This window comes from Gadus chalcogrammus, chromosome 7 (genome assembly GCF_026213295.1).
Source record: "Gadus chalcogrammus isolate NIFS_2021 chromosome 7, NIFS_Gcha_1.0, whole genome shotgun sequence".
NCBI lineage: Eukaryota > Metazoa > Chordata > Actinopteri > Gadiformes > Gadidae > Gadus > Gadus chalcogrammus.
In genome coordinates this window covers 5,376,830-5,401,538 of record NC_079418.1, presented here as the reverse complement: position 1 = coordinate 5,401,538, position 24,709 = coordinate 5,376,830, and the positions used below count along the sequence as shown (strand labels likewise).

The 24,709-nt window shown below is 45.2% G+C and overlaps 1 protein-coding gene across 1 annotated transcript in view; it reads left to right on the top strand.

The window, feature by feature from the left end:
• The window catches only part of prkx (protein kinase X-linked), a 67,277-nt gene extending 47,870 nt beyond the window's left edge, over positions 1 to 19,407 (top strand). Inside the window, exons 4-8 of the mRNA XM_056595136.1 lie at positions 1,233 to 1,352; positions 5,341 to 5,436; positions 7,162 to 7,219; positions 7,525 to 7,602; positions 18,062 to 19,407. Coding sequence (XP_056451111.1) covers positions 1,233 to 1,352; positions 5,341 to 5,436; positions 7,162 to 7,219; positions 7,525 to 7,602; positions 18,062 to 18,187 — 478 coding nt within the window. The 3' untranslated portion in view covers positions 18,188 to 19,407. The remainder of the gene's footprint in view (positions 1 to 1,232; positions 1,353 to 5,340; positions 5,437 to 7,161; positions 7,220 to 7,524; positions 7,603 to 18,061) is intronic.
• The last annotated feature ends 5,302 nt before the right edge of the window (positions 19,408 to 24,709 follow it).

Genomic DNA, 24,709 nt, shown 5'->3' with positions numbered 1-24,709 from the left:
TGACAGGCACTGCAGCGGGCTCTCCTCTTCATCAGAGGACGAGTGGTCCCCGTGTCAAGTGACACCAGAGTCAGGTGCCAATCAGGCACTGATTGGCAATCATGGCTGTCCCCCCCCCTCCATCTCCATAACTGTCGCTAACGACAACCCAGCGCCTATTAAGGTGCGTTCACACAAAAATACCTATTTGTCGCCCGTCTGCGTTGTCACCCAAGTTTTGTCCCGCGACAAACCATAAACTGCACGTTTTGTCAGGCGAATTTGCTGCGGTTCAACCCAGACTGCGCTGCAGGGAACGGTTGGCCAGTTGAACGCTGATTGGCTGTTACGTTACACATGTCACTCAGTGGCCACGCTGTTGAACGCTGTTTGGCTGTCATCACGTGAATGTGGCGGCAAAGTTTAAATATTTCAACTCGAGTGAATTTGTCGTGCTACAAATCCTCGTGAACGCGCTCGCCTGTGCAGACACAAACACCTAGCGAATATTTCGTACAATTCGCGTCTCTACGTTCACTTTGTATGGAATCGTGTCGGAGTCGTCGAGACATTAAGATGCAATGCTACGATTTTCCGACAGTTATTCAGATTTAATGTCTACTATGGTTTTTATGCCACATTAAATACTAAATCGTAATATATTTAAGAATCATAGCATCGCATCCTAAGAACTTGAACCCAAACTTTAAAGATCAAGTTCTGCAGATGCAATGCTACGATCTTTCAAAAGAAAGTTATTCTGATTCAATACTTAGTGTGGTTTGTTGTTTGGGTTCAAATACCTAAGTTGCGATTCTTAAACATGTGATGTTATGATTTTTCAAAAGCAAGTTATACTGATTTAATCTTTAGTGTGATTTAAAGTCTGGGTTCAAGTTGTAAAGATAGTTAGGGTAAGGGTTAGTGCGATAGTTATTTTATACCGATTTACTTTTCATTATGGTTTAATGTATGTATTCAAGTTCTTAAGATGCAATGTTACGATTTTCGAAAGGGATTTTTTTATTGATATTTATTCCGATTTGATATTAAATATAGTTTAACGTTAGGGTTCGAGTTCTAAAGGTCTGATACTTAAGATGCAATACTATGATTTTTCAGTGCTGATTTGATATAAACTGCGATCCTGTAAATATTGCAACACAATATTGTGTATACAATGTTTTTTTTTAATATTCAAAAAACTATTAATTATTAATATTTCCTCTCTCTCTCTCTCTCTCTCGCCCCAGGACCTGGACTCTGTGTGGGACCCCTGAGTACTTGGCCCCTGAGGTGATCCAGAGCAAGGGCCACGGCCGGGCCGTGGACTGGTGGGCCCTGGGGATCCTCATCTTCGAGATGCTCGCAGGGTACGTTTGTGTGTGTGTTTGTGCCATAAGGGGGCGCTCTCTGTCTTCTCACCTCCACCGTCACGTCCTCCTCTGACTCTCTCTCTCTCGCGCGCGCTCTCTCCTTGTCTCTCTCTGTCTCTGTCTCTAGAGAGAGACAGTGTGTGTGTGAATGGTTGGCTGAAGCGGTTGATGAATGGGTGTGTGTGTGATGGGTGGCTGCCATGTTTGGCGGTGGCAGAGCTCCCCCATCTCCCCCCTCCTCCTTTGGCGGCTTTTCATTCATGTTCCTGACAAACTGTGTCTTTGTGTGTGTATATATGTGCGCGCACACGTGTGCATGAAACTATCAAAGAAAAACTCAGAGAAATGTGCAGATGAACACACACCACTGCATGTGTGTGTGTCTGTGCGTGCGCCTGAACATATAAATGTTCATGGGCACGCACAGCAACAAGAAAAACTCGCACATGCACACAGAAACACGTGTGTGTGTGTGTGTGTTTGTGTGTGTGTTTTCCTGTTTGTGTGAGTGTAACTGTGTGTGCGTGTTTGCTTTCCTGTTTGTGTGTGTCTGTGTCTGTGGGTCTGTGTGTGTGTGTTTCCTGGCTCTCTTGTTTACCTCCGCTCCGGGGGAATATAAGGGCTCTACCCCCCCCCCCCCCTCCATTTCTTCATCCCTGAATCCCTGAGTGATGTGGGAAAATCTATTACGCGGAGCGTTGGGAAACAGACATGACGTGTGTGTGTGTGTGTGTGTGCAAATGTCTGAGTGTGTGCAAGTGTATGAGTAGGTTAGTGTCTTTGCATGTGTGTAAGACACACACTCATGCAGTGGTGTGCTCTGTCTTTGTGTGACACACGCAGACATCTTTTGAACATGTGCTTGTGCATGCAGAAAGACACACACATGCACACCTAAACACACACCACGGCATTATGTGAATGTGTGTGTGTGTGTTTGTCTCAGACACACAATGACACACACAATGCCGTGGTGTGTGTTTAGGTGCACATGGGTTTGTGTGTGTGTGTGTGTGTGTGTGTGTGTGTGTGTGTGTGTGTGTGTGTGTGTGTGTGTGTGTGTGTGTGTGTGTCGTCACAAAGACACACACACACACACACATGCACAAAAACACACACAGTTACCTTTTTCCAGGGAGGGGAGGGTGTAGGGTGACCTAGTTACCCCCCCTCTCCTCTGCCCCAGGGAGGAGAGGGGCAGGGGAGAGGGGGGGTAACTAGGTCACCCTACACCCTCCCCTCCCTGGAAAAGGGTAACTGTCTCTCCTACCAGACCAATGTCTTTTGAAATCCCCGCTGGAACCGAGGGGGCAATGGGGAGTCGGGGGAGGGGGAGAAGGAGAAGGAAAGGAGGTGAGGGTAGGGGAGAGTGAGGGTGGATGAGAGGGAGTAGGAAGTAGGGGGTGGAGGGAGAGGAGGAGGGGCTAAAGGAGGTGTTGTTGGAGGAGGAGGAGGTGGGAGGAGGAGGAGCGCCAGGCACGCGTTGTGAGGGGGTGGGGGGGGGGGAGTCCGATCCAAGACCAACACAAAGGACTCCCTTCACCATGGAGGGGGAGGAGGAGGAGGGGGGTGGTGTCGTCGTCTAGGAATGTAAGACGTGCTGCTGAGAGGGTTCACACCGGTGCTACAAACCCTGTGTTTTTGTGTGAGTGTATGTATGCATGTGTGTGTGCAACACACATGGAGAAGGTATGGAGAAGGCGCTGTTATCTCTACCCATGATACAACTTGAACTATACATGTATCTCTACTAGGGGTGTGACGAGATCTCGTGCCACGAGATCTCGCGAGATTAAACTCGACGATATTACCCGTCGGGTTAAAAATCTGTCTCGCGAGATTTGTGAGCTATCCAAACTTATATTTGTGGCCTGTAGGGCCAGTAATGCGCCTTTGCTACGTCCAGAATGACGTCGGAAAATACCCGTATTACCGTCGAAGATGCCCCCGCCACTTTTAAATCATTTGTTTGGCAGCATTTTGGGTACCCGGCGGAAATGATGAATGGCAGTACAGTGACTGATAAGACGGACAATACCAAGTTGTCAGTGACATACTTGGTCAGACTCTGTTTCTACTATTTGCACTCTGTATTGACGGAGTAGAACTTTGATTTGGTTTGGCACATAATATTGTTTGCACTTGAAAAAAAGAGAATTATTTAATTTAATTTATTTTACATCAACATCTTTTATAAATGTTAGTTTTAGTTTCAATTTCATGCATGTAAAGAGTTATAATAAAACATTTCAAAATGCATGTGCAACTCAGTTAAATAAAAGTCTGTTGGTCCAGTCATATATTTTGTCATTGTAGTTTTCTAAAAGTCTCGTCTCGTTTCGTTCTCGTGAACCGAATATCGTGTCTCGTCTCGTCTCGTGAGCTGAGTGTATCGTCACACCCCTAATCTCTACTGATTCACTTGGTTGTGGTTACCTGCAAAGTGTTTGTGTTGTTTTGGACATAAATAGGCTCTTTATTAATATTTGGATGCTATGGTGTTGTAGTATTGGTCATTCCAAATAAATGTATCAAATGTGTGTGTGTGCAAGTGTATGAGTAGGTTAGTGCGCGTGTGTGTGAGAGAGAGAATAGTGTGTGTCTTTTGATTGATTGAGTGAGTGTGTATGTTGTTGAACGCGTGTGTGCTTCTCCGTGTGAGTGTGTGTCTGTCTGTCTGTGTCCGTGTGTGTTTCTGTGCACACGTGTGTCTGTGTCTGTGCGCATGTGTTTTGGTGTGTCGGTGCGTTCGTGAGTGTGTCGGTGCGCATGTGAAACACGCATACTCCCTGTCTCAAATTTCAAAACCAAACGAAAACATCAAAATCGCCCTGCTCGGATGAAAGCCAAGCCTGTGTTCAGACACACCCCGTCTTTGGGGGGGGGGGGGGGGCACTGATGGCACGAGTCAGCTTGAGGGCCCCAGTTTCCCAGTCCTCGGCATAACCCCCACCAGTAACACCACTACACCACTCCACCGTCCCAGTAAACCCCCTCCCCTATCCCAGTCCAGAGTGGGAGCTGGCTATCCCCTCGTCCCCACGTCAGCAGGTTGAAAGCAACCTTGTGGTTTTTCCTTCCGTTATGCAACTGGAGGAGTGGGAGTCATCCTCCCCCCTCCTCCCTCGTCCTCCCTCGTCCTCCCTCCCCTCCCACTACACTCTACTCTCTGTCGCCTCTTCTTCATCTTCCTCCATTTCTATCTCTGTCTGTCTGTCTGTCTGTCTGTCTGATTCTCTCTCTGTCGCTGTGAGTGTGCGTGTGTCTCTCTCTCTCACTCACTCACTCACTCACTCACTCCCTCCTCCTCATTTCTCCTGTGTCCTCTCTCCCCTCTCTCTCTCTCACACGCACACAACTCCACCAGACTCCAGATTCCCCGTCTATGACCACATCTGGATCGTTTGATCACGACCGGGGGGAGAGAGAGAGAACACAGGAGTCTGCGGTAGAGTGACCCTCACACACCAACGCAAACACACACCGAGTGTGTGTGTGTGTGTATGGTGTGTGTGTCTTTCCCATGATGTAATGACTTGCAGACATCCATATGTGCAGAGATAGAGGGGGGAGGGGTTCTGCAGTCCTACGGCTCCAGACCTTTCAAAATAAAAGACTTCTGCTTAACATCTTTATCGGCTCAAATAAAAGCGCAGAACGCACGCTCCGGGTGAGGGGAGAAACTGAAGTAGAGAGGGAGGGAGGGAGGGGAAGAGGAGAGAGGTAGGAAGGGGGAGAGAGAGGGGGGAATGGGAGAGATAGAGGGGAGGGAGAGACGAAGGGAGGGAGGAGGGATGTCACATAGGGAGAGTAGGAGAGCAGGAGAGCGATGCTTGTTTTCCATCCTTCCCGTTTCCACAGTGATGGTGAGGGCTTTGTCTCCGGTCCCAACACTCGGTCCACGAGTTCGAAACTTCGAAGTTGAAAGTGAGACCTTTTTTAATTTGACTTTTTGTTTGTTTGTTTGTTTGTCTGTTGTTTTCAGATACCCTCCGTTCTTTGACGACAATCCTTTCGGAATTTACCAGAAGATCCTGGCGGGAAAGCTTGAATTCCCTCGACACCTGGACTTCTACGTCAAGTAAGTTATGGGGATGTGAGACCAAGTTAGTTGTGTCTTTCTCCCCTCCCTCCTTCCCCTCTCTCCCACCCTCTTCCCTGTCACCCTTCTACCCCTCCCTCCATCTCTTTCCCTTCTCCTCCCTCTCTCCCCCACCCTCCCTCCTTCCCTCTCTTCCTCCTTCCCTCTCCCACCCTCGCCCTCCCTTTCCTCTCCCCTCTCCCTTCTCCCTTACCCTGTCCCCTCTCTCCCTCTCCCTCCCTCTCGCCACTGGGGCTAATTGCCATGCCTCTGGGCGTTACCCAAAGCATTGGGGGGGTGAGGAGGGAAGAGGGAGAAGGAGGAGGAGAGGGAGCCACTAATGACACGCCCAGCTGATTTGAAGTTGTTCCTCTCGCAGCTAATGCCCCGACACTGGTGGTTAGAACAGCTGGGGAGTGCTCCCAGATTAAATTGTGTGCGTGTGTTGGGCCACTCGTTCCATCATAGCCGACGTATCCTGTCCCCCTGGAGACGGCAGATAGGCCGGCGCTCCTCCTCCTCCTCCTCCTCCTCATCCTCCTTATCTACCTCCTGTCTTCTCCCTCTACCTGCTCTTCATCCTCCCCCTCTTCTTCCACCTGAACGTGGCTCTCTTCCTCTCCCTCCCTCCCATCCCTCCATCTTCTGGAGCAGGGAGCCTGAAGGTGTTCCCCTCTCCTCCCTCCCTCTCTCCCTCCTACCTCATCCTCCCCAGTCTATATCAGTGTTACGGTACCCCTTCCCTCTCTCTCCCCCTCTCATCCTCCTCCCCTCCCCCACTAACTCCCTCACTCCTGCCCTCCCTCTTTCTCTCCATCCCTCCCTACCCTCCCCCTCCCTCTCTGGGGTACATCTTAAAACCATGGTATTTCTATAGTTAGACCAAATGCCATTTTTGTTTTGACACTCTAAATAAAGAGTGGGGTAAAAACAACCCAAACAGGTGACACAACGTGTTAGTTGCGTTCTTCAATTTTTAACAATTATTAAATGTCAAATTACTGGAGATATATTTATTTTTCGCAGCGTCTCACAGGAACAGAGTGTGAAAATATAAAGATGAATGACTGTCAACAGAGAGCAACACAGTGTTTATGAGGCTATCACCAGCCTGTCTGAGGTCAGGTACTTCCCTAACCTCTCTCTCTCTCTCTGTCTGTCTCTCTCTCGCTCTCTCTGTCGCTGTCTCTCTCTCTCGCTCTCTCTGTTGCTGTCTCTCTCTCTCGCTCTCTCTGTCGCTGTCTCTCTCTCTCTCTCTCTCTCTCTCTCTCTCTCTCTCTCTCTCTCTCTCTCTCTCTCTCTCTCTCTCTCTCTCTCTCTCTCTCTCTCTCTCTGAGTATTTATGAGTCTGTCACCAACCTGTCTGAGCTCAGGTCTATCACCTTTATCAAACGCTTCCTCCCCCGCCCTCTCCCCTCTTTCCCTCTCTTGGCAGATATCTCCCCCATCAGAAAAAGCGAGCGAAAAAAACAAAAAAAAAACATGCTCCGTTCTTATATCCCCGTGAATCATCACCTTTACCCTCTCCTCCTCCTCTCGCTTCCCCAAAGGAAACTGCCTTAGTAATTTTCAAAAGGAAAAAATTAAATTAGAAGACTGTCAACGAGGACACAACTCACTTCCACCTCTTCCTCTTCCCACTCTCTCTCTCTCTCCCTCAAATCTGTCTCTCTCACTCACTTACTAAATTCTCTCTCTCTCTCTCTCCTTCTCTCTCTCCAACAGAGACCTCATCAAGAAGTTCCTGGTCATCGACCGAGCCAGGCGACTGGGCAACATGAAGGTGAGATCACGCCACTTCCTGTTCCATATGTGGCTCAGGAAGTAGAGTGGGTTGACCGGTAACGGAAGGTTGCTGGTTCAATCCAGGGAGTATGGCGGTGTCCTTGAGCGAGACGCCTCACCCTGACTGCTCCTGACCAGCTGGTTGTCGCCCTGAGGGGTCGACTCCGATGTCGGTGTGGGAATGTGAGCCTGAATGGGTGATGTGTGTGTGAATGTGTGAATGAATGTGTGAATGCGGGTATGAATGGGTGAATGTGTGGGTGAACCTCGCCTGACTCTGAGTTCCCCCGACCCCTCTTCCAGAACGGGGCAGAGGACGTGAAGAAGCACCGCTGGTTCAAGACCATCGAGTGGGACACGGTGGCCCAGAGGAAGCTCAAGGTGAGCCGGGGGGGGGGGGGGGGTGTTAATGTGTCTAATTAAAATCATACTCTGTGCCGTGTGTGTATAGATACATACATATATACATATATACATGCATACATACATACATACATACATACATACATACATACATACATACATACATACATACATGCATAATACATACATACACACTGTGTAAAAGAGCTTTCTTCACGCACATTGTTGTTGTTAAAAAGCATCTCTTTACTTAAAACACAGCACAACTGTCGAGTCACTTGCACAACTCCAGCCCCTCCAGTCTAAAACTCTGGCCCGCTTAAAGAGCACCAGAATGGGTGTGGCTCAATTAGCCTATGAGCCACAGCTGCGGACTATCACGGCTAACCAGCCAGACAGGAGCACGTGAATCTTTTAAAACATGTTTAAAAACAGTGAAGATGCCATTCACATCTTCACATTACCTTCCCCCTCTTTTAAGCTTATAAACACAAGCTAATTAGATAAAAAAGGTAAAATATTGTGCAAGACAGTCATTTGTGCTAAATAAACAGTTCAAAAAGTCTCTGGTGACCACCAATCTTCATTCAAAGATCCCTCCTTCTTGGCCAAACACTGCACTCTTCGCAGTATGTCCTCCGCCACTGCTGTTCTGCCAAGGCTTGGCAATAGCTCCCCACATGGCTCATGTCAGCAACAAGGAGTTCCCGAGCTATTCCTCCTTCAGGCTTTGGCCAACCCCACAGGACAGCAGTTCAACTTCCCCAGTGATCTCCTCTCCTAGCAGGACTCTTCGTCTACCTGCTCTTCTTCACTGCGGTCCACCACGAAGCTCCTCGAACAATGTTTTTCGAAATGTGGGTCCCCTCATCTCGGCTAGAGGAATATCCCACCACTGCCACCAAATGTGAGGGACCGGTGTGGTCGCCCCACGGCCAACTGGATATTGAGAGTGTGGGCAAAAATTAGGGCAATGGTCTCAGGACAGTGAAGTTTTATAAATTGTTTTTTATTAAACAAAAGTGAATGTTTCTTTTGTTATTTTTATTGTTCATCTGATTATTTTATGCACTCTGTTCAGAGAGCAGAAACATTTTCAGGAAGAGAAATTGTTAAATAAAATAGGTATACAAAACATACATAAATACCTATTTATGTAAACATAAATAGGTATACATAAATAATGTAATCTTGTGAGCGAGTAAATTGACATTGGTGACAGTGGTGTTTAACACCAGCTACGTCCATGCAAAATATAGCAACGTATCATTAAGTTGCAAAAACGTTTGAAAAGTGACACGGGTCTTTAGGCTTGATTATTTGCATTAACATGATGAATCTATAAAAAGCAATATGGCACAAAATATTTCTGAAAACTAATACAACTTCACTTCATTCGAACGTGTACTGCTCTGCCATTTTCAAGAACCTGCTCAGTGAACGCAGAGGATTGTGGGTAGTTTTGGCTCATCTTGCAGCGATGCATCCTTGAAAAATCTCGGAATTCTCCAAAACAAAGGACGCAAAAATGGCGCGGCTTTCTAGTGTCCTCAACATTGGAACAGTGCTTGTCGGCGTTCTATGACGTAGCGTCCTTAAAAGGGCGGCCGTTGAGCATGCTTCCTTGACATTGGGAAACAGCCCGGGTTTGTTATCGACAGCGTTGCCGGATTGGGCAGATTTCCCGCCGAATGATAATTTTTCCAGCCTAACATGGTTAAAAGTAGCCCAATTGGGTGGGAAATCTGACCAATCTGGCAACACTGCTCAACATCCAGGGATCCTGCTTATTGGTTCATATCGCAGACGGATAGATTTTTGCGCGAATCAGACCCCTTAAGGTCCCACCCACTCAGAGGAGGACTTTCCTCCTCTCTCCCATTGAAACCCATGTTATCCACCGGCCGCCAGTAGTTTCGGGGAAATTAATGGGAGTCAACGGTGGATGACGGAGGACGTTCCTCCCTGAAGTAATTGTCAATAGGCGATAGGGGGTGCTAATGTCCCTTTACCCAGGGAAACGAACATTATATATTCAAAGGCAATAAAGTAGTCATATTTAAGGGCATTAATTCATTACAATAGTCTGGGCATCTACATTTTTTATTCTCAACAATGTTAGGGAGGATCTTCCTCCCTCTCCTCAATGGAGAAGCCTCCACTGATACATACATACTAGGGATGGGCGTGAGGAATCGATTATTCGAGTACTCCTCGTTACGAATGAACTCGGTTGGTGGACAGGCAAACTCGAGTTTGCATATATACACACAAACAAAGTTTTCTGAAGCAAATGTATCAATTTTCTCTCGGCGCCACTAACGCATGCCGTGGGCACAAAGCAAATGAAATGTATCCATTTCTGTGTGGCGCGTTCCATGCCGTGTGCAGGCACGCCAGAATTCAAAAAGTTAAGAGATGGCGGTTAAAGCAAAGCGCAGCGAAGAATTGAAATACTTTAAAGAAATAGGAGATCATAAGGTGAAATGTAAAATATGCCAAAGCGAAATCGAGCTACCAGAAAGTACTATGCGGCAACATATGCTCCTGAAACACAACGGTGAGTTCGGGAAAGCAGACCCGCAGCAACCAAGTGTGTCGACGCAGCTTTAATCCCGGCCGTGTAGAGAAGATCACAACGCTGAGTATTTCCATAGTCCATTTGCTGCCGTTTTATTTGCAGCTTTAAATTATTTGCAATGGTTAGGCTACTTGTTTCGTTTTTGTTTTTTTTAAACTGTTACAGGCCTTGATTCGACGTGATTTAAATTGTGAGACGCATATTTATTTTTGTAAGGAAAATGTGTTTTGAACGTTTGCAAAAATAAAAAATGAATACTCTGATAACTGACTGTTTTGATGGAGAATAAGCATTACATGTTTGGTTGGTAATATTGCCGTTCATCCTCAGGCCCATTCCTGCTGCAGATGCGTTGCATTCTAAAAATAGATTTGATTAAACGAGTACTCGATTGATCCTTGAGGAATTCCTTCGATCACTCGAGTTTGGTATTTACTACTCGTGCCCATCCCTAATAGATACATACATACCAGTGGAGGCTTCTCCATTGAGGAGAGGGAGGAAGATCCTCCTTAATCTTGTTGAGAATAAAACATTTAGATTGCCCAGACTACTGGAATGAATTAATGCCCTTAAATATGACTACTTTAATGCCTTTCAATATATAATGTTCGTTTCCCCTGGTAAAGGGACATTAGCACCCCCTATCGCCTATTGACAATTACTTCAGGGAGGAAGCTCCTCCCTCAGCCTCCGTTGACTCCCATTAATTTCCCCGAAAGTACTGGCGGCCGGTGAATAACATGGGTTTCATTGGGAGATAGTGGATGTGACCTTAAGGCGTCTGTGTTACGACCGGCCTAGGGGAACCGGACATAACACATGGTGCTCCCCTCTTTTCCCACTCCCAAGGACGACCAGGCACACAGGGCTGCAGTCCAGCATAAGTTGATTTATTCAATTGATGGAGCCTCGGGGTGAGCATAGCCAAAACAACAAACAAAACAATCTAACCTCCCTAACCGACAAACCAAAGAAAGCAAAGTTCACAGGATTCTCACTGACTCCCTATGTGATAAACAGGAGAAAACAACGATAAACCAAACAAGCTACTCACCCCTACGATTACCTGGACTGCTTAAGTTTTAACATAACACAATACAATATAATGCCACATGGTAAGCCTGGTGCAGTTGGGAGCAGGGTCAAGAGAAGGAGGATGATTGTCTCCAGCGGCGGCCATTTATAGCAGCTCCTCCAGCCCCTGCACCAATCAACAGCCAGCACCTGGAGAAACCCCAATGGTGGTAGCACCACCCTCAGGCCGGGAGGAGCAGCACCTGGAGAGGGAGAGAGCCTAAGGGTGGTAACACCACCTTCAGGCCGGGAGGAACCACAGCACAGACGAAATCCAACACTGAAAAATACACATACGACCCTGGGTCGTAACAGTCTGATTCGCGCAAAAATACATATGCGCTGCGCTATGAACCAATAAGCAGGATCCCTGGCTGGTGAGCAGTGTTGCCAGATTGGGCAGATTTTCCACCCAATTGGGCTACTTTTAAACACGTTAGGCTGGAAAAATTATCATTGGGCGAGAAATCTGCCCAATCTGGCAACGCTGTCGATAACAAACCTGATCTGCCTGCATTGCCACTCAGTCTAATAGACGCAAAGCAGGTGAAATCATCTGAAGGATAACGAGATTCTAACATTTACATAACATTGTACATAAAGTGTACAATGGAAACATTGGAAACAGAGGACATTGTTCATGTTTAATTACACTAAACATTCCATTCATTGAGTTACAGTGCTAAGTTAGCGACCAAAGAAAAAAGTAGATCACTTCGCAAAATCGAGCTCACCAAAAGTAATGGCAACGTCAGTGTTGTGGTGCAGGGCTCCAGACTAACTTTTTCCTTGGGTACACTGGTGCGCCTACATTTTTAATTTGGGTGCACCAGCACGTATTTATGGTGCACCCATGTTGTGAGTTGTTGAGAGGGGGAGGGGGGGGGGCGTTGGACCGTGCCTGCCTTGCGCTGAGTTGTTGACGGGGGGGGGAGGGTGACAGTGTCTGGGCTCCCGGGCAGCTGCACCGGTTGCACGTCGATATTTACGGCACTGATTAACAGTGTTGGGAACGTTACTTTAAAAAAGTAATTAGTTATAGTTACTCACTACTTGTTCCAAAAAGTAACTGAGTTAGTAACTGAATTACTAGTGGAAAGTAACTATTTGCGTTACTTTAAAAAAAAGAAAGTTGCTATATGTGAAAGATTTGGATTTTTCTGAGCAGTTTTCACTTGGCCTTAATGGGTTAAATGGTTGAACTGCCGATTCAAGGCCCTGATATGCTTCCAACTGAGGCCCCGTCCACACACTAACCCGGGTAAGTCTACAAATGCATCAATATTCATCCGTTTAGTCCTTCCGTCCAAACTAAAACAGAGAATTCCAACACTGAAAACGATGCTTTTCGAAAACGATCGCTGAGGTGGATAAATGTCAAAACGCTGGGTTCGCGTTGTAGTGTGGACAGACGGAGGCTTTCAGAAACGATGACGTTCGATTGCCATGACACTGCCACAAGCTTGCACTATAGACCGAGAAGCTCATCAAAAGAATGGCAGGTGAAATGCAAATGAGGATCTCTCTGTACATTGCACTAATTTATCTCCAGAAACAACTCGATATATTGAGTCAAACATATTCGTTGCTCCAACGCCGGAGGCGAGCGCTGTACTTAATGTTCTTAAGTGATGGTAAAACAAAACGAAAGACGACAGTTCAAACCGTAGCCTACTTGGAGCGGCGTTTCTGGACTGGGTCGAAAATGATTAACCAGCTGATCAACTGTAAATATCATCTGATCGTGCGCCTGTAATCTAAACAGAGAGGCGTGGTGGAGTAACGTAACCATGAAAAAAACTGTTTATCAAAATAATTTCAGTGTGGAACGTGGATGCAAAACATTCTGAAAACGATAGTGTGGACGGAGATCATTTTCATTGCGGATGTGCGTTTTTACATTTACCCGGGTTAGTGTGGATGGGGCCTGGATTGAAATTTGCTTGGTTGCAAAGGCTGTGGAACATCTGCCAGATACTACAGAAAAATGCCAACTTTTCATCGGATTGCTCTGCACTCGCCATTTCTGCTGCTTCATCGAATCGATTTGGTGTGTGCCTTTGCGTGTGTGTGGCGCGCGTGTCCTGCCTTGTTTGTAAAAACCACTGGCTCCGAATGGCTATCATGATACATGACTCTGCCTTAGCCAATCATAATCGCTTATCTCGTTGTTAATCCACCCGGTCTCCTCACTAGCAGTTTGTGTTTGGAGCCAGGACTGCGTTCGGATTACGCAGTTTATTCAATCAATTCACAGTAACGGTGTTGTAACGACGGAAATAGTAATTAGTTACGTAACGCCGTTCTTTTAAACGGCCTTATTACCAACACTGCTGATTAATAATATTTTGACCATTAAATATATGCCTTCAGTAAAACCTGGATTGGGCTTCGCGGGTTTGTTTACCGGCGTTGCTATGGTTACCGGTCTTGCGTGTTCCAACGGTTTATTAGGTATCTAATAAATCACTGTCTAATCAATACTTAATCCACGGCCTCTTCCGTGGTCATTACAATATTATGAATAGACTGCTCTGTAAAAAAATTATGCCAGATACATTTTCAGTCGCACCGGTGCGCCCATATAAAATATTTGGTCGCACTACCCCGAATTCTAGGCGCATGTGCGCCCAAATTAGGCGCACTCTGGAGCCCTGTGCTACATGGTTTGTTAGGTACTCATGGCTAACTGGTAGCCTTACTAGCAATCGACTGTACTGCTGGCCCTATTTGTTAATGAATAATGGCAAATCTCCAACGTGGGCTGTTCATGGTTTCACTGTTGGGCAACCAAACGCCAAGACAAATGTCAAGTTCACGTTGGTGCTGCTATGCGACTTTCCTTGCTAGGCACCATGCCCATAGATCAGGTTGTTTGAAATAATGTTCTCGTTCTTTTACTAGTTTGTTACTCTGACCGTTCTGTTTGACATTGTGGAAAGGGTGAATGATTCAGAGCATGATGCATTTTAAATGGCATCACTTTTGGTCTTGAGTCTTTTCTTAAAACAATTGTAACTGAAAATAAACATAGCTAAATCACAACCAATAACTTCAGTCATTGAGAGCAAAAATAGGCCCAAATGTTTTTATTTACTTTTACAAACCAAGAGTAGGCCTGATTTGACTAATGGGCTTTGCATCCTTTCCTTCTGCCCTTTTAGTCCATTTCAAAGACATGCTGCCCACCATCTTTGAAATAACAGTAATGCCACTGGTGGCTTTGTATAAATTGTATTCACGTAACTACCCTCCCTCCTAGGGCTGTAACGATACACAAATTCACGATTCGGTTTGTATCACGATTTTTGACCCACGGTTCGATACATCCCACGATTCTTTTAAATTTAAAAAGCATTTTATTTAAACAACACTTAAATACCAATTATCTTAATGTAACATTTAATAACAAATAATTTGGAACACTGAACAGATTTGAACCGAAAGAATACTATTAAAGTATAGCTAAATTAATAAAGAAATAACCAAAGATTGCAGTTGGAGGATGCTTTTTGCTGGTAGGCATAATAGGGCCCCTTTAACTGTTTGGTTGGTTTATTCAAATATCCTTATTAGCGCTTCTTATTAGGCTATGTAGCTTAAATAATGACATAATCAGGCCGTATAGAATGCAACATGTTTAATAGCCTAACTTTCAATAGATGAGGAAAAACATGAACATCGCAATAACGAGGCATAGTGTTACGAGTAGCATATGTGTATGCGCGAGAATGGCAGTGTGCGTATGCGTGTGTGAGTGACGTCAGCGAGTGAGTGGACGAGCGAGGAGAGCGAGCGGTAGCGCGTGTGTCTAGTGAAGAAGCGAACGAGTCCGGTAGAATAAAGTACCCATCCTGTCAATAATCGGTGGCCGCTTCATTCCGACCTATAAGCAGACAAACTGCCAGTCAAATCACACAAAACAATAGAGACAGGATCACACAGGCAATTTTTTTCGCGCTTGGCCCACTCTGGATAAATGTCGTTCATATCGCATGAGGACTTCGACGGCTGTGGAGAAATGCAACTCTCCGTAGCCACGGAGAGCTGTGATCACAGAGAGGACATCTCGTCACATATTTACGGCATCGATAGGAGGGGGCGCTGTCAGCAGACTATTATTTAGACAAATTATTAGCAAATTTCAATCTGACAATTTGACCGAAGAGTTAGAAAGGGCATATCGCGCTTCTGCCTTCTCACACCGCGAGACAGGTTCGTGGCTTTGAGTATCGCGATTTTCGGTTTGATACGCGGATCGTTACAGCCCTACTCCCTACTATTTTGTAGTTCACCAAAACACCCTGAAACTACTTGAGTCTCACATTCTTATGCCACCATACACCCAACAGTGCAAGCAGGCCAATGGCAACCAAGCGCGCAGTCCTTCCTCCCTCACTTTAAAAACCACCAGCCGCCACTGATACAAACATACATAAACATACATACATACATGCATGTATGTTAGGGCTGTCACTTTTTATTCGAAGTTCGAATATTCGTTCGAAGGTGGGGTGAAAAGTTCGAATTCGAAGTGTAATTCTCCATTCGAACTGTAAAAATGCGCTATGAAGAAGACAGCGGCGAGTGGCATCTCCTCAATAAAGCGGCCCTCATGGATCCCCGCTTCTCCCGGTTAGTCCACCTTTCCCCTGCACAGAAACATCTCGTGACTGAAAGCCTCTCACACGAGCTCACTGAAACGGAGACCGACACTGATCGCACACGACAGGGAGAAAAGTCCGCTGCTGCGCTGGGCGCGATGGGCAGCCTGTTTGGGGACTTATACAGCACGGCTGACACAAGCAGCTGCAACGGTAACGGAGAGCTGCGAGACTACTTGTAATTTTCTTTCCGTAAGGAATAAAAAGAGCAGCATGCCGTGTTGGAGGTCGGCCTCACAGATTGTTCGTTTATATAGGCTGTGTGTGCCATGGACGACATGCGCTCCGCATATCGCGCTCCGAGCAGTTATTGTTACGTAAAAGACAGCCGCACTTGTGTGTCGGAGCTTCCTCTTGTTGTGTTTACAAATGTGTTATCAAAGATGTGTTTTTATCCTTTGCTGTTATGAATTCAGTAGGTATACGTGATTTCCACAAGAAATAAAAAGAAACACGACAACAGTCGTTGTCGTGTTTCTTTTTTTTTTTTTTTTAATAGTTCTATGGGGGGGGGGGGGGGGGGGTCGAATGTATTCAAATGTATTCGAATTAATTATGGACATTCGAAATTCGTTCGAATTTCATTTTTGGAAAAAGTGACAGCCCTAATGTATGTATGTATGTATGTATGTATCAGTGGAGGCTTCTCCATTGAGGAGAGGGAGGAAGATCCTCCCTAACATTGTTGAGAATAAAAATATGTAGATGCCCAGACTATTGTAATGAATTAATGCCCTTAAATATGACTTCTTTATTTCCTTTGAATATATAATGTTCGTTTCCCTGGGTAAAGGGACATTAGCACCCCCTATCGCCTATTGACAATTACTTAGGAACGTCCTCCGTCATCCACCGTTGACTCCCATTAATTTCCCCGAAACTACTGGCGGCCGGTGGATAACATGGGTTTCAATGGGAGAGAGGAGGAAAGTCCTCCTCTGAGTGGGTGGGACCTTAAGGGGTCTGATTCGCGCAAAAATCTATCCGTCTGCGCTATGAACCAATAAGCAGGATCCCTGGATGTTGAGCAGTGTTGCCAGATTGGTCAGATTTCCCACCCAATTGGGCTACTTTTAACCATGTTAGGCTAGAAAAATTATCATTGGGCGGGAGATCTGCCCAATCTGGCAACGCTATCGATAACAAACCCGGTGTGCATTGCTCAGTCAGAGACGCAGAGCAACTGCAAGTGAAATCTGCGATGGCGAGATCCTAAATGCACAATGGAAACATTGGAAACGGAGGACATTGTTAACGTCTTATTAAAAAAAGCATTCCATTCATTGAGTTACAGTGCTAAGTTAGCGACCAAAGAAAGAGGTAGACCACTTCCCAAAATCAAGGTCACCAGAAGTAATGGCAACGTCAGTGTTGTGAGTGCTACATGGTTTGCTAGGTACGCATGGCTTACTGGTAGCATTACAAGCAATTGACTGTATTGCTGGCCCTGTTTGCTTATGAATAATAGCAAATCTCCAACGTGGGCTGTTCATGGTTTCACTGATGTGAAAAATCATGATAGGGCAACCAAACGCCACGACAAGTGTCTAGATCACATTGGTGAGCACCAACGTGATCTTGACACTTGTCGAGATCTAGGCCCAATGATAGGCCCAGATTTTTTTATTTACTTTTACAAATCAATAGTAGGCCTGATTTGACTAATATGCTTTGCATCCTTTCCTTCTCAAATTACAGTGATGCCACTGGTGGCTTTGTATAAATTGTATTCACATAACTCCCTCCCTGCTATTTTGTAGTTCACCAAAACACCCTGAAACAACTTGAGTCTCACATTCTTATGCCACCATACACCAACAGTGCAAGCAGGCCAATGGCAACCAAGCGCGCAGTCCTTCCTCCCTCACTTTAAAAACCACCAGCCGCCACTGGTATGTATGTATGTATGTATGTATGTATGTATGTATGTATGTATGTATGTATGTATGTATGTATGTATGTATGTATGTATGTATGTATGTATGTATGTATGTATGTATGTATGCATGCATGCATCAGTGGCGGCTGGTGGTTTTTAAAGTGAGGGAGGAAGGACTGCGCGCTTGGTTGCCATTGGCCTGCTTGCACTGTTGATAAAAAAAAAATGTAAACGTTTTTTTAACCTTTGCTTTTTGTCCTTTTTTGACCCTTGCAGCCCCCCATAGTCCCCAAGGTGTCCCACGAGGGCGACACGTCCAACTTCGACGTCTACCCCGAGGACGACTGGAAGAAGGACACGCCGGTGCCCCAGAAGGACCTCGACCTCTTCAAGAACTTTTAAACGCCCACTGCCTGAGGGGGCTCCGGATAAACTGCACCTTAAGGGGGCTCCGGATTAGCTGCACCTTAAGGTGGCTCCTGAGTACGGACCTCTGCCCGATTTATTACTGGAATAATAATATTAATAACTACAATAATGACGAGCAAACGCGTGTGTGAAGGGAGGAAGGTGTGGACTGTCGCTGTTGGTACCTACGACGGAAATCGCTTGTTTTTTGGTCGGTGTGCAGAGCTGAATTACAAAATAATTACGAAATTACGAAAAAAAATCTTGAACAGAGCGATAGGACTGCTGTAATGTTCCAATCAACTGAAAAGTTACAAATGTTTATCAGTGGCATTTATTGGTGACGTACGTTCTATCAAGAGTAAAACAAGTTTGTTTAGCGACAGAATGCTGCTTTAGTATTCTGTCGCTAAACAACTCTTGCTCCGAGGGAGATCGCTACTGGGAAAAACAAAAGGTATAACTGGTGCTCTTGTCAGGATATTTCACCAGAGTGGAAATAGTAAGACTTGTTTCCATCTTCTGTTTTAAATGTTTTCGTTCGGTTATTTTATTTTTTCCGAAGCTGTACTTGTTTTTCCGATTTTTGTTTGTTATCGTTTCGTTGTTGGGGGTTTTGTTAATTCTGTATTTAATTCTGAGCCTACTCATATGATGCAAAAAAAACTCAAACTTCTTTTCGGAAACCACTTGACTGTTACATTCTATGTTTATTACACGAGGAACGGTCAGGTCTTTTTTATATTGTTGGGTTTTATACTTTGGTCGTGTGTCAGCGACAGGTTTTTGGGGAAAACCAAAGCATTACAACCCCCCGCAAAAAAAAAAAATCTTTCGGAACTGATTTCTTATTTAAATGTGTCTTGAGTTCAAGTCTTTTACGTTTGTCATGCTATGGGGTTGAAACCACCTCCACGCTTGATGCTAACAGCCTGCGATCTACTCCCCTTACACTCGGAAACGCATCATGGTGCTTCTTACTTAAGTTTTTATCATTGCTTTTATTTAAACGTTGATGGTTTACATGTGGAAAGCATCGCGGTTTGTGTTGTGTTTTGAGGATTGTGGTGTTTCCTGTCCGACCTTGTTTGGGTTTTGATTTTTTTCAAAAAGCCTTTTTCTAATATGTTTTGTTTGTTTATTGTTTGTTTTTTTACATGTAGGCACAATCCTACCAGATTTTTCTACTTGGTACCAATTCAGCCTTTTTTTTTTACGATATCACTCCCTTTTTTAACTTTAAAGGTAACATATTATAACACCAGGTGTGAGTGTGATTAGCCTTTGCAAGCCGTTTTGAAAAGCTTCCCTTCTGACATCACAAGTGGTCCACCTAGACTTACACTGGATAGATCAGTCTACCAGCCTACGCAGTGGACTGTAGCAAACGTTGCTCATCTATCCAGCGTACGTCTAGGTGGACACGCCCACTTGTGATGTCAGAAGGGAAGCTATTCAAAACGGCTTGTAACAGCTAATCACACTCTCCCCCGATGGTATATTATGTCACCTTTAACCGAGGGACACTTCCAATAAGAGGGCGCAGATTTGTAGGAATGGAGCGAATAAACACACCTTTAATCTTTCTTACTTAAATCTCTTCCTTCTGTTTCCATTTAATTCATTATTCATCTTGTTTTATACAGGGAATGGGTTAAGCTAGCAATTGATAGTACTTGCTTCTATGAACATCCTTACTGTACCCAAAGAGATATATTGTTTCTCTTTCTTCTGACAAATGTACTACTACTTATTGTAAGTCGCTTTTTGATAAAAGCGTCTGCTAAACACCCTTAATGTATCCGTAAACATTTTATATGTATAGTCTCAACCCCAAAGCACCTCAGCACAGATGCGCTCTCAAATTGATTCCTCTCCTCCATCATTACTGTACAGAGTTTCCACAGCAACTCACTTTTTCCCATCTCGTTAATGAACCCTCATGGCAGACCACCCCCCTCCTCACCACTCCTCCGCTCTGTGATTGATGGACTAATCCAACTGATTTATGTCTGCCATTTATAAACCACAGGAGTGTCAACCGACGCGACACACACACAAACTTTTGCGAAAAAACGCACACACACACACACTCCTGCTATCACACACACAAACACACACTTTTGCTAACACACACAAAAACTCACAAACGAACACGGACTCTCGTTAAAACACACACACACAAACACGCACACACACACAAGCACAAACTCTTGCTAAAACACACAAACAACGACCTTTGCTATCAGACAGACAGACAGACACACACTGTGAAGCCATCGTCAGTATTCATGTGTTCACTCTCGCCCGACGATTATGTAGAGTGAGCAGCTGGTCTGAACGTAGGCTGCCTTGCTCAAGGGCCCAGGCAGCGTTTGGCTAAGGGCGCTGGGGGAGGGATTTCAACATGCAGCAATTTTTTAAATGAAAGAAAAATGCTAAGTTTGCGTTAATGATGGATTTTGGGGATTTGAACTAACCACTTCGTTATCAATCCTCAAAAAAGTGTCTCTTTAATGTTGGTGATTTATCCAAGATTTATTAATGTGGATATTCATATTTGTTCTAAACTTAAAGGTTGGGTATGGAATTCTCTTTTTGGCCATTTTTCCAAAATTACTTGAAATCCTTATTATAACCCACTTGCAGCCACTGAGTTAGAAGTACTGACATGAAAATTAAACAAGTCAATCATCTGTGGAACGGGCAGGGCTCGAAAAACTCCAGGCAATGATTTCCAGACCCACCGAGTGGCATTGGACAGTAAGTACCTCAATGAAACGGTCGTGCTGCACTCCCCCGCTCCCCGAGCGACCCCTTTGTGCACGTACTCAAAGCTTGTGACCCAGAGCAAGCTTCTGTTTGTTGTTATCCTGCGGTAGCTACTGGAGCTAGCTAACTAGCTAATGGCTCGTTCTCGCGCATCTGTTTTCGCTCGTGCATGATTGCGCGTCCATGTACTTGGAATGGGTGAAGTCAGAGTCAGCGTTGAAGGAGAGGGTGTAGGACCATTTGAGTTGTGTATTTTCAAAATCTGCTGGCGTTTCGCAAATCCCGTTCCCAACCTTTAACAAACTAACTCCACGTGTTGCTTCTCTGGGGACATTTTTACGGATGAGGATTAAGATTTAAAAAATTAAGTATTACAAGGTGCAAAAAAATCTTCAGAAGTTTTTATAATTTTTTTCGTTTACCTCTCCCTAAAAAGTTGGAATTATTAAAATCTGTTTCAGCATGTTTGTACACACATGTACACATCACACAAATATGTAAATACACGTATTTACACACGTATGAACACACACACACAGACACACATGTATGTATACACACTCGTATGCACACACACACACACAGATTAGGCGTGCCGGACATCCGAAACACGTCGAACTGTAAACAGCAATCCCCCACTGCGACCCTTTGAACCCCCTCCTCCCCCTATGAACAGACAGTCATGCTAATTGCTATTCTAAAGCAGTTTTTGGCCGTTCGATTCAAAGAATAAAGAACTCCATCCAACAACTGCTTCTCCCTTCAAACAGCCCTCGTGTCACGCTAAGGGGTAGCTTAGCCTTTGTTCCTCCTGTATCAAAGTGGCGCTAGGAGCTTGATGCTAACACAGCCGCGTGCTAAACCCTCTCATTAAGACCCCTTGAGTGGATTTCTTCCAAAGCCCTCGGGCCCCCAAGCTCTGTCATCTTCTCCCCCCTCCCCCTCCCGATGGTGGCAGTTGAGCTACGCTTCGGCTAAATGCTAAACACTAGACGGAACAAAAGCCCTAAACTATAGACCAGTGGTTCTCCACCTTTTTTGAGCTAACGCCCCCCTGACCTTACCCTGATCCTCTGGCGCCCCCCCCCCCCCCCCCCAACCCCAATAAAAAAATTAAAATAAACTAACAACCCCACTCATACGTGTTATATCGCTTAAAGTTGTCAATGCATCGTTTTTCATTGATTTTGCGTTGGTCACTAAAAGCAATGAATGCCCTCTGAGACGGTTTTGGGGCAACAAATATATATTCATTTTATATATATTCTGATTGGCTAACAGCACTGTCCATCATTGTAATAAACCCAATTAAACTTTCAGGGGGGGGGGGGGGATTTTGAGAGAGAGAGAGCGAGAGAGAGAGTGAGAGAGAGAGATTGTTGGATTGAACATTCATTCACCGAGACTGGTGTGGGCACTCCCGCGACGTCTCCCGTCGTGCCCCGCCCGCAGACCCCTGAGGACCGGGCACCTTGACCTTGGGCACCGCGACCACTCCCACAGTGTCCCGTGAACGAATGAATGAATGGCCCGGGAACCACGGGCACCGCAGCCCGGGCAACGCGGACACCGCAAAAACGCGCGCAGAGGCCTAATTAGGCCTTTATATTTTGTGTTTGAAATGCAACAGTCTATTCGTGGAGACTACGCTCAGAGCAGCTGGAACTGAACAACAGCAAGAGGAAGGAGGAAAACGGGCTATGAAACAAAATTTGATTTTTTTTTTTTTCATGTTTGATTGTGTTGTGTTGTTTATTGAACTGTTAACCCGCAAACTTGGGTTATGTTTATCAGCGTTACTATAGAGATCATGACGATAGCTGATGTAACGGGAGTCCAGGCGTGTGCAGGACCGAACCGCGCTGTATTATCACTGTTCCAATACGCATAGACTGTAAAAAGTAGCTGAGACGGTAGAGGGGTTAGAAACCAATAAATGAAAATAGGCTACTTATTTCAGGTAGTGTGCGAACGCCCCCCAGGGGGCGGTACCGCTCCCGTTGAGAAACCATGCTATAGACGATAAACGTGACCGGAGGCTAGGACGTTAGCTCGTCGCTCTGTGGTTTTCGCAGGAACGTCGATGCATAAAAAAAAATTGTATGTGGAGAGAATGAAATAACAGTTGGTGGTGGTGGGGGGAGGAGGACGCCTTCACAATAAAGGTGCGGCGCCTCTCTCTCTCTCTCTCTCTCTCTCTCTCTCTCTCTCCATGAGTGATGACACGTGGGGCCCGGTCGTCAGGTGTGACGGACCTCAGGATGTGGGCCCACCTGGCTTGTTATTACACGGTGGTCAGCATTGCTTGCTCCGCTGGGAGGAGGGACCCTGTTTGGCCTGGGTGAGGCCCCCTGCTTTTTAAAAGAGCATCTAACGACCATTGAAGAGACGGGACATCCACTCAGACAGCAGGTACACAATACACTAGGACGCCACTTTAGGACACTGATTCCAGCCAGGGGCATCAGTCTTAGACCGGGATAAATAATTGTGTTCAATCAGTGAGTGTGAGCCATGCGATGTCTTATTAAAGTGCACACGTTCAAGATAGCTTAAATGTGACATCACATTTAAGCCAACAGTGTCGAGGATCCAATCGCTTAGATGTGACTCAAGAGTCAACAACAGAACAGCTCCAGCCAAAACCCTTTCAGCAGCAGCAGAACCGCAGTCAAAACGTGTGTGCGTGTGTGTCATCTGCGAGCACAGACGACGCAACCTCAAGAAGCCACGCATCCCTTCCCCCCCCCCCTCATGTTGACAGCCTCGACAGCTCCGGCTCGGCAAAGTTGTTTCGAACGTCATCCGGTCCTGTTCTGACGTCCGTGTAAGGTATTCAAACGTCTGTCGTCAGGACGGCAATGTCAGGGTTCACGGAGGATGGAAACAGTTAGAGCAGTGGTTCTCAAATGGGAGTGAGCGCATTTCAGACTTTTTTTGGGGAATTCAATTTTAAATGTGAATAGAATATAGAACAAAGTGGTTGAAACATAAATCTGACAAGGAGAAACGAGAATCTGTAAAAGATCCAGAAAGAAAAAATGAGGTCAGTTTCAGGAGGAATATATTGGAACGGGATTCAACTCTGTCTCTCTCCCTCACAAACACACACGGTAATGGCAAACCCAATAAACAACGCGCAAACTTCTCTTTGTGTCTCCCCGCCATCGTTGACACACCTCATCTTTTAACGATCACACCACGCCTAATCCTGACACACACCTGTACGCATTCACCAGTCAACCACAACCACAAGACCACAACAAAACCAACCATCTCTGAGGCATCTCTGACACAGGCAGAAATGGGTACAAGAATGATCACAACCTCTCAATGACCACAAATTGGCCATAGCATTAGCATAGTAAAACTGAAAGAAGTAACATAATACTATTGTCAAAAAAAAATATATATATATATATATATATATATATATATATATATATATACATATATATATATATATATACATACACACACACACACACACACACACACACACACACACACACACACACACACACACACATATATATATATATATATATATATATATATATATATATATACACACATATATACACACATACATAATAAGAATATTAATAAGAATAATAAAAAAGAAAAATGTAAATATTATCTGAAACACATGCAGTTTAACTCAAAATAAGAAGACAGGGCATTTCTTTAATTATGAGAAGATGTCAGTGATCGTATGTCTGAAGGGAGATTGTTCCAGTCCGA